Source organism: Anabas testudineus, chromosome 1 (assembly GCF_900324465.2).
Source record: "Anabas testudineus chromosome 1, fAnaTes1.2, whole genome shotgun sequence".
Lineage (NCBI taxonomy): Eukaryota > Metazoa > Chordata > Actinopteri > Anabantiformes > Anabantidae > Anabas > Anabas testudineus.
In genome coordinates, this window is record NC_046610.1 from 2,506,445 (window position 1) to 2,516,972 (window position 10,528).

Here is a 10,528-nt window from a genome sequence, read left to right on the forward strand (position 1 = left end):
TTATTTGTCCTACTTTTTGAAAGGAGGGTGAGACTTTATGTATCAATGCCTTTGTGTGAGACAAACAGGCTACTGCATGCACTTCGCCCACTGGAGATGGATTAGCTGGTGTTCAGCACTTATCCCCGTCTGTGTCTATCTCTGCATGTCTGTGTGGGTCTGTGTCTGTGCGGGTCTGTGTCTGTGTGGGTCTGTGTATGTGCGTGTTTGTTTCCAGCTCTCACCAGGTTGGTCGGTTCTGCTGAGGGCTTCCTGCTGCATCCATCTGCCTGAAACTAACAAGCGCCGAGCTGTCACTGCACGTTGCAGGTATGTTGTCACGATTTTAAAACCTACACTGACACAAACTGTGAACTACTTGACTGTAACGATGCCGCTCCCTGTATAAAAAAGGGTGGTAGCCCGTTAGCAGGCGTGCTAACTTTACTAGTTGTGTCTTACAGAATCTGCGCTAGCTAGGTAGTTAACTAGCTAGGCTAGCACTGCGCTGGAGCGTGGGGGGAGCGCGGATAGCTCGTTTTATATAACGCTAGACACGTTGCCAGCTGCCTTTAGGCATTAAACAATGTACGACTGTGTTTTTGTCGGTGACGAAGCTCGGTTTGCATGAATAAATGTGTGCATTTCGTGCACATTTCCGTGCAGGAGTTGAGCGGCTAATGTCAACAGCTAACGCTAGCTAACGTTAGCCCGCCGCCGTCTAACCTGTTCGCTTGTTCCTGAAGCTAACGCTGCCTGGTCAGTGACCTGTTTACTGCAGCGGGTCAGTTACACTGTCACTAAACGAGGTGGTTTCATGCTCCACTTTCGACAAACTCGCTGTCGAGGCGTCTGTGCAGCCCCAGCTAACAGCCACACAGGGTTTGTGCTGCGGTGCCGGACCCCCGCGGTGCCTCGAGCCCAGTCCAGGTGACCTGGCGCACGGCACGTGCTGCCATTACCGAACAGGTGTTCCAGAGGAAGCACGCGACCTGTCAGATGATTCATCAGCAGCTGCTTCGTGTCCACATCTGTCCGCTCCAAGCACAGCTGGACGGAGGGCTGAGCCGTGCTCAAAATGGAAGAATACCTGGATCTCTTTATGTGAAATATGCAAACAGGTCAATCTGCAGGCTGCAAAATGTCCAGATGGTTCAAACGTATAAATGTCGTGTTTCTGGTGACATTTCATAGCCTGCGTACGGTTTGCTGTAACCTACAGTCTGAACCTAAAGATGTTCACACAGTCAGTGCAAACAAAGAAAACTAGCAAGTCTTTGCATTTGAGAAGCAGCCAGTGCGATTTATTCCACAGAACTGGATTAAATCCTACATTAATGATCAAAATTGTCTATGCAGACTGACTAATCAGTAAATATATATCCAACAGGTTTTTAACAGCGACAGAGAAGCTGCTGGGAATCCTCCCTCTCAGGACAACAAAGGCAGCTCCTCACACTTAAACTTCGGCAGAGCAGACTCATGACTGTTTGAAGGGACGCGGCCCCACCGTGGCCCATGCACTGTACCCGTTTCCCTCCCTGTCCTCCTTATCCCTCAAGCTGACGCAAAACCCCAGACACTTACCCCCCCTCCCCCACCCTCACTCCCACCCTGTCCCCAGCGACTCGCCCCCTCCTGCCATGGTGTCCGGCACAGAGACCGTGCACTACATCCACCTTCACAACTCCAGCCAGTCAGTGCTGGAAGCTCTGCGCACGCAGCGGCGCGAAGGCCTCTTCTGCGATGTGACCGTGAGAATACACGATGCCTCGCTGCGCGCCCACGCCTGCGTCCTGGCAGCCGGCAGCCCCTTCTTCCAGGACAAGCTGCTGCTGGGTCACTCTGAAATCTCCGTGCCGCCGTTGGTGCCCGCCGAAACCGTGAAGCAGCTCGTGGATTTCATGTACAGCGGCTCCCTGGTGGTGTTGCAGTCGCAGGCCCTCTGCATCCTCACTGCCGCCAGCATCCTGCAGATCAAGACGGTCATCGACGAGTGCACCCAGATAATCTCTCAGAGGAAGGCAGCAGCAGGGGCAGCGAGTGCAGCTGCAGCTGCTGCAGCAGCGGCCGCAGCAGCAGGAGGAGGGATGCTCGGAGGAGTACTCCCCAAACAAGAAGAGCGTGGTGGGGGCAAAGGGAGAGAGAGTGGTGGCAGTGGAAGCTGTTCTGTTAGTGCTGCAGGTGGGGGTGGGAGCTATGGAAACTTCTCTAACTTCATGGCTGAATGCGGGGCTAATAACATGGGTGGGGGTTTGGGGGCCAGCGTGAGCGTCAGTGAGAGTGGCCCAGGGCCAATGGAGCAAGCTAACACCGTGAGTCTAATGGCACTGGGCGACATGGGCCCTGGCTCCATGTGCGGCAGTGACGGGATGGGCTCTGGGCCCGGCACAATCCTCATGAAGCAGAGCACCAGCTGTACTCAGGACGTCAGATACAAGCTCCGAGACCTGTTGGCACAGACAGCCAATGGAGCCAGCACTAGTAGCACAGGGAATCTCTCAGCAGGCTGCAGTTCCGGTGTGGGCAGTGTGGACAGCATCAGCAGGGACAGCCTCCGCGGCAACACAACTGACCTCTCTGATGACCTGGTGGGGATGGACAGATACAGCGAGGAGGAAGACTTGGACGGAAGAGAGCGGGGAAGAGACGGAGACAGAGACAGGGGGGCGAGCCACAGCCGCAAGCAGAGGCAGCCGCTAAGACTCCAGGTAGGGGGATAAGGGGAAGGGTTGCCATGGTTACAGTTTTCAGGCATGCAGAGCTGCAACGGTTTTCTTTTCTTTCTTTTTCTGCTTTTCCCTCACACTGCATTGGCGTATATCGCTGAGATGTTTCTGCACTTTGCACAATTGAAGAGAAGCTCTTGTCTGAACTTCAGCAGTAATTGTCTTGGTGATATTCTATGGACTTCTGCATATTTGCTGTAGGTGATTAAACTTATTTGTACCTGCTAGAACGGGCTGTAGCCAGGTTAATGCACTGTTGTTCTTGTAGACTATCTGCTGCCTTTTAGCTCCTACCACTGTTGTATAGGTGATTTTCTTTACTGCTCTGTAGGTGCTGGGAGGAGAGGGAGTGGTGGTGAAAGATGAAGGGGTCCAGGACACAGATGGGACCGTCTATGCCTTGGAGGATGGAAGACGAGATGGAGAACAGGAGGGCTCCCAGGAATCCATGGCGGGCTTTGGGCAGGTGGGTTTAACTCAGGGGTGAGCTGCAGCTTTGAGAGCCAATGAAACACAGATGGGGAAGAGAAAGACTTTATAAAATGTGAAATATAGTAGAAATGTAGAGCTGTAATATATCAATCACTGCTTGCTGAAGGACAACATTAGGAGCATGAAACATTGTGCTAATTACAATTGTTGAGCTTTGATTTTAAAGTAATCATTTTGTCAAAATTTAATATTTTTCTTAAGAAGAGAACTTTTGGAATCACCTCACTGTGTTAAGTATACACTCAGTTTTTATGTCAAGTCCTGAAGTAAGTAGAAGAAATACATGGTGGTGTGAATTTATGCCGCAGCCTGCTGTACACTGCAGACTACACAGGGAACATCTGCCACACAGTCAAAATGATTCAGCTTTGCCTGTCAGTTTTCTCAAAAGTGCTGCAGAATAAGTTAATGATTGCTATAATTTACTCAGTCTGCAAAGTAAAGCATGAATGTTTTTATGCAGAAAAGGCTGATTTTCCTGTTTTGCTCTTTAGTTGTCATCACACACGCAGCTTTTTTACTTGCATATCTAAACACTGACCACCTGAAAATGTACTTTTTAAAGATGACTGTGTTACAGAAAATGTAAAGTGTGATTATTTAGTGAGAGGTTGTTTTATAATACGTTTATTTTAAATGTGACTTTTAGCAGTTATGCGGCACATTATTGTGAACCTAGTGATTGGCAGTAGTGTGAGCAAATTATATTTATTATAAAGTCATCACCAGAACAATGTACAGGCACCTTTTGCTTTCTCTATTTGATATTTGACCCTTGAAGACCTTTACTTTGTGCAGCTGTGCAGGCTACAGGGCTCTGCTGTGCTCAGGCATGGTTCACAAGAATGTGGTTGGTTTTGAGCAATGAAAAGAAACAAAAGAGAGAAAGGAGCGATGGTGGAAATAGCAGCTTACATGCTGCAAATTAGGTGGAAGAGGCCCCTGACTACAAAGCATGCAGAAATATGATAGTGAGAATGATCGTTACACCTTGTCTAAATACATCAACAGATTAGATCTAAATAACCTGTCTGGATACAGGTGGCATGATAATATGTAAATATGTATAATATGCCAGTGGATATTCAAATGAATTTCCAGAAAGAATTCTTCTTTATATAAAAATATTGTAATATATATATCTACTGCATCACGTTCCTTATACATATCGCAAACATGCTTTTATTTATATCCTGTCTATACATGGAAGGTGTAGCTCCATCAGCTTTTCTGATTAACTAACAGGAAGTAAAACTTTGTGTTGGAACTCTTTTCACCTTTATGTTAGACGGGCCCCACCTGCGCTGGTATTTCCCCAACCATACATCAAACAGCACTTGTGATCACACTGCTGTTTTGCCAATATGCGGCTTGACTTGTTGAGCAGCATTACACGTTTCCAACGCCTGTACCTGTGCTTGTGTACAGTTGGGGTAACAACTTTTCTTTGTAAGTATAAAATAATTTAGGACGCCATCTGTACATGAAGGGAAACCAAAAAAGCTTGTGTCTTTGTCTTAATGCACATTTGTTGAGGCGTATGAATACTATACGTCAGGATATAAGCAGCAGGTAGGTTCAGTAGTGACACATGAAAACAGAACCTGAGATCCTAATCTCAACCTTAATAAAGTTGACAGTTGCAAATGTGTTTTCCTCGAACAGAAGAGTTGTCATCTAAGAGATGTGTGTACAGTGTTTGTATGATGTTGAGTTTTGTCTCTGTGTGTGTTTGTGTGCCTCTTCCAGGATTTCTATGATGAGCAGGGGGTGTTTTCAGACAGTTTTTGGCCCCAGAGCGAACCTCCTCAGGCCATGGCTTTCAACCCCAGAGCAAGGGTCAACAAGCCTCTGACTCCACCTCCGACAACTCAGTCCATCAACAACCAGGTCGGTTCAGTCAGTCCAATCAAACACTGATTTTTTTAATCTGCTCTGTAGCCACATACCAACTGTAGAGTTAAAGGAATGTCACTGATGTGATAACATATACCAGAGGCATCACGTGGAGTTGTAGACTTCCTGTCAGTGCTGAAACTTTAAGGTTAGTTGACTCTTGTGCACTTAAAAACATGTTTTAGTCAGTGTAGCTTCACAGACGTTTGAGCTTCACTGTACAGAACGATAAATGTTCACACTGACACTGAAACACTTTCTCATTCATTCAGTTGAAGGTGGAAGGTTTCACTCTGCTGCAGCTGCCAGAAGGATTTTATGGCATCTCAACTATTTAAGAGCATATTATTCATTTTTTGTTCATTTTAAAATCGTGAAAATTTGTATATTCATGATTCATTTTGTGTATTTTTACTATTTTCAACTATTCTCGTACAGAGACTTAAACCAACATGTAATGGTTAATTGTCATGCTTATTGTCAGTGGTTTTTAGCTCCTTCACTTGAGCTGTAGACGCCCATTATTGTTCAAAAACCATTAACAACACATCAGTGAGACACAGTGCTGAACTGGGGGATGTTACTGTAAGAAAGTCCATCATCATGTCCACTGACGCCTCACACAAAACATACATCACCTTGTTGGTCACTAACAATGTCTGCAACAGAGTCTGATCAGCACAAAGACTAGAAATCCTTGTATGAGAGACACAGGTGGCTTCACATAGAACTGTATCTGTATGAGAAGGAGTACTTTAGTGTGAAGTTCATTGTGTCACACACCACTCCAACTTCTCAGCACACCTGGAGCTCTGGATATTTACCATTGTCTGACATAAGTGTGTAATAGCTAATCGAACTTATTGATTGATAATGAAAATAATAATTTATATATTTAAATTATTTAAATTTAAAGTTTATTTGTGTATTTTACATGAGTCTTTGCTGGGACATGAAACCAGGAAAACAGAAGGTGCTATTTAAATCCAAACACTGGGTGTTTTCTCAGACATTTCATTTAGCTGAGACATCTGCTGGATTTCTTCTAGTTTTTGCAATGATGAGGTGATTGACAGAAGGTAGAATTTAACGCAGTGCGGCACCAGATAAAAATACTCAACTCAGAACAATGAAACAAAGATACAAAGGAATGAAGGCCTCAGTTTTAGTGTGATGGACCAAAACTGAAAAACAACAGTTTGATTGACAGGTGTGTTAACTTTGAAAATTAAAAGGTAAAAGAAGTCCTGTATTTGCATTTGCAGTTTTTTGCAGACCACGTGAAGACGTAAATGGAAATGGAACCACTGCCAGCTGACAGTAAAAATTAAACAATGAAACAACAAGTTGAATTATGATTTAGTATTTGTTAAAGGCCTTTTGGAACAAGAAGTAGAGGAATTAAAATCTAATTAGCAGATTATACCTTAGGCTACATGTAATTATGATAATTATTACTGTTCATTAAAGATGCAAGAGATATAAAATAGGTGTGTTAAGATAGATTGAAAAGATAAACAACAAATGGCAAAATACATTTAAAATTACTGAGTCAATATTACAGTAAATCATGACTTAATTAGAATACTTAAATAATAACAGAAGGCACTATGTTATTTAAATTTGTACTTTTTAAATTTATCTCATGATTAATGTGGATTTATATTTATGTTTTACAAAGCAACAAAAAACAACAAACAGGGTTAACAGGGTCATAAGTGCAGCTGTTTCCAGGATCATTGGGTAAGAGGAAGGAAACACCCCGGACAGGCTGACTGTCACAGAGCCGACAACCATTCACACTTACCTTCTCACCTATGGGCAGTTAACCAGATAACCTAACCTGCTTGTTTTTTGATTGTGGAAACATCAGCACCTGTAGGAGACTCATGGAGGCATCACACAGAAAGGTCCCAGCGGGCCAGTGGGTTTAAATCCAGAGCCAACTTGCTGTGAGGCAGTAGTTCTAACCACTGCAGCACTGTGCCGCCAACCCTATATAAGATAAGATAGACTTTATTTACCCCCATGAGGAAATATGTTTTGGACTCTGCAATGCAGCACTTAAATAAAACAACACCACAGTAACATAACAAATGAATAGGACATGGAGTTCACAACAAGCACATTATATGCACTGTAAATGATAAGACTGCACCAGTACCCATCTGCAATGGTGTTTTACATTAAATGGTATCTAAGAGTTCCGATGCAAACTGGAATAAACAAGTGTCCGTATTGATTCTAGAGAGTAAAAGCTGGAACTCGCTGTGTAGGATGTGACCGGGGTCAGATGCTATTTTGTACTTGTTTGATCAAAGCCTGTTCTAACATGAGCTGAAGGGAGTGAGAGTTTTTGACGTGGCAGATTTAGGGCACATTCACTTACTTCTGAAGGTCTGGTCGGGATACTTTTCGTTTCACGTTGCAATTCTGGAACCGCACGTCCAGCCGGCATCGCCAACCTGGGCTGAGATTCGCTCTCCATGGTTTCTTGACTTTTAGGTGCTCTCCCATCTTCTCGCACCTCGTCTCTCTCATTCTGAGCCGGTCGTCGTTTCACTTTCTGACCTCGACCTTGTCTCTCCTCCTTAGCTTCTGTTCCAGTACCCAGTGAGCCAGTCGCAGCCAGCTCCGTTCTACGTGGGTGGGCCCATGATTGACACCATGGCAGGGACGGAGCCCAGTCAGCAGCCTCCTCCCCCGGCGCCAATGACCCCGGCTCCACCTCCCTCCACCTCCTCCTGTTCCGCTGGACCTTCACCTTCCTCACAGGGATCTGAGACCTCGTTCGACTGCACGCACTGTGGCAAATCTTTACGTTCCAGGAAGAACTACAGCAAGCACATGTTCATCCACTCCGGTAAGACGCACCTGTTACCTTCATACACCTTATTCTTTGATTATTAATTTATATCTATTATTGATTTACTTTATTTGACGTAAAAAAAAAACTGTTTTATAAGTGGAACATTTTTTGTAGCAGCTAAAGAGCTTGATATTAGCCTTGAAAGCTGGTGGAGACCAAAAACGAAGCTAAAAGCACATTCCTCAAGTGGACATAAGGCAACTGAATGTTGCTCAACTTGTATAATGTAATAATACAGTATATTAAGCTTGTTGTGGAGGTTTTCTGTCCACAAGTGCCCAAAAAAATCTATGTTGCAGCTTTGAATTTTTAATAGGATGCTCTTCAGTTTATACTGTACATCAACCATCTAGTGTCGTTCATTATTGATAAGGTGTAGGATCCTCTGTGAACATATGTACCTAAACAACAAAATATATATGGAAGCAATATATCATATTCCAGTTAAATATTTGTTTGTAATAGTTTTCTAATTAAGTAAAATTCATCACTGTTTTAGATTTTGGACTCAAACGAGGAGGAGACAGACTGCTATTGTGCATTGTGACTGACTGATACAGCATAAAACGGAAATATGAATAAGAATGTTTCTTTTATGTGGATATACTGTCTGTTATGATATTGTACATCTATGCATTATATATAACTTACTCGTATCTGATGCACTTTTATTGAACATTCTACTTTCATGGTCTAAAGAGACCAGATTCTACTAAACAAAATCTCAGTACTGGCTGAAAGTCTGTCCACAGTAATGCTGTGTTATTGTGTAAAAGAAGAAGTACTAACTCAGGCACCCTGTATGCGTCTTTACCAACCTGTGTATCCAGGTCAGAAACCTCATCAGTGCTCCATCTGCTGGCGCTCCTTCTCCCTGCGCGACTACCTCCTCAAACACATGGTGGTGCACACGGGTGTCAGGGCTTTCCAGTGCTCTATGTGCGGCAAGCGCTTCACCCAGAAAAGTTCGCTCAACGTGCACATGCGCACCCACCGTGCCGAGCGCACCTTCCAGTGCAACGTGTGCCACCGGGCCTTCACCCACCGCACATTGCTGGAGCGCCACGCCCTGCAGCACGCCCACCACGCCCCCCAGGGCCAAGGCCAGGGGCGTGGAGCCGACATGACCTCACCTACCAAGCACAGTCCTCCGGCTCTGGGAGGGCCCTCAGGTATGGCTGGCGCGGCTGGCATGGTCGGCAGCATGGCCAACATGCCCAACATGCCCAGCCACGGAGCTTCCTCCACCTAGAGAGAGAGAGCAGGGGAGATACGTGGGAGAGGGGAGGTTAGTGAGCCCATTCCTCGAACCGACACTTATTTGGTCCTAACAGCCTTGTTGATCTTTAGTTCTGGTGGGAACAGCACTTACAGGCTCCCACCGTTTTATCTTAATGACACCGTCAATCAGGGTTCCTACACAGGCCCGAGAGGCCTTTTAAAGTTTGAAAATTGTGTAAATTTATAAGGTGTTTTGGAATTGCACAAAAATCCTGGAAATGTTTTGAGAGAAAAAATTTTTTTTGTTTCCAGAAATGTATTTTAAATAGTTGTAGCCCTGCTGTGTTGTGACATTGGTTGTTGTGACATAAGCTATAGAGCAACATCGCTAACAATCACACGCCTTGTTGAACGGCCATTAAAAAGCAGCCAAGACAATGTGTAGGAACCCTGTTTCAAATGCAGAGAGTCACCAAAGAGGTTAGGAAAAGAGAGCGGGTTTGGGAGTGGGTGAGAGGGGTGAGTAGGGTTTTATAGGTGGGAGTGAGGGAGGGGTGGGGACGGGTTTATATAGAGATGCTAGTAAGGGAAATATGGGGAAGGATGGGTTTGGTGGGGGGTGTTGCAAGGTTTGATTCACCTTCAATTCATTTAATTCAAGTTGAAATTTGGAGTCGGTTCTGTTCACATATTCAAGTGCAAATAAATCAAATATGTGAGAACATATCTGGGAACAATCCAGTATGTTTATTTAGAATTTAAGTAAAGTCAAATTACTAAGCTTAGTTAGTATTGATGCCATTAGAGCTTTGAGATGAATAATGGAGCTGACATTAAGAAGAAGCTTGTGTAACCTAACTTGTGTTGGCCATTATCATAGTTTCATACATACAGAAAAAACACATGGAAAAAATAATCACATCTTCTCTATGGCTGTAAAAAGTTATGTCAGACGAAATCTCTGCTCTTGAATGTTTAACACATTGATTTAACTGAAAAACCTCTGTTACCAGTAGATGCAGTTAATTCAAGATGAATTAAGGATTAAAGTTGCTGAACACAAAATGAAAATGATAAGTTGCGAGTATGTTTTAGTTATCGTTAGCTAGATATAGCTAAGAACTGTCACATTTGTTGTCTGTGAATTAAAACACAGAACGCCCCACTGGTCAGATTTAAACCTCAGCACATTTAAAAACTCTTCGTCGCAGAGGTTTTTCCCCATTTTTGATCATTCAAGACAGAAAAAAAATGATCTTCCTGAATTAACTGAATTGAATGTGAATGGAGCCTGGTGCTATTCAGGAGCAAAGCAGGGTGACAGTGACAAAGAAGGTTGTTG

At 44.2% G+C, this 10,528-nt stretch overlaps 1 protein-coding gene across 1 annotated transcript; it reads left to right on the forward strand.

The window, feature by feature from the left end:
• Positions 1–218: 218 nt before the first annotated feature.
• Positions 219–10,086, forward strand: zbtb45 (zinc finger and BTB domain containing 45). The gene is made up of 6 exons (XM_026359868.1): positions 219–309; positions 1,370–2,690; positions 3,040–3,174; positions 4,950–5,090; positions 7,692–7,959; positions 8,796–10,086. Exons 2-6 carry the CDS (start codon positions 1,623–1,625, stop codon positions 9,215–9,217), a joined length of 2,034 nt encoding a protein of 677 aa, XP_026215653.1. The 5' UTR covers positions 219–309; positions 1,370–1,622; the 3' UTR covers positions 9,218–10,086.
• Positions 10,087–10,528: the final 442 nt, after the last annotated feature.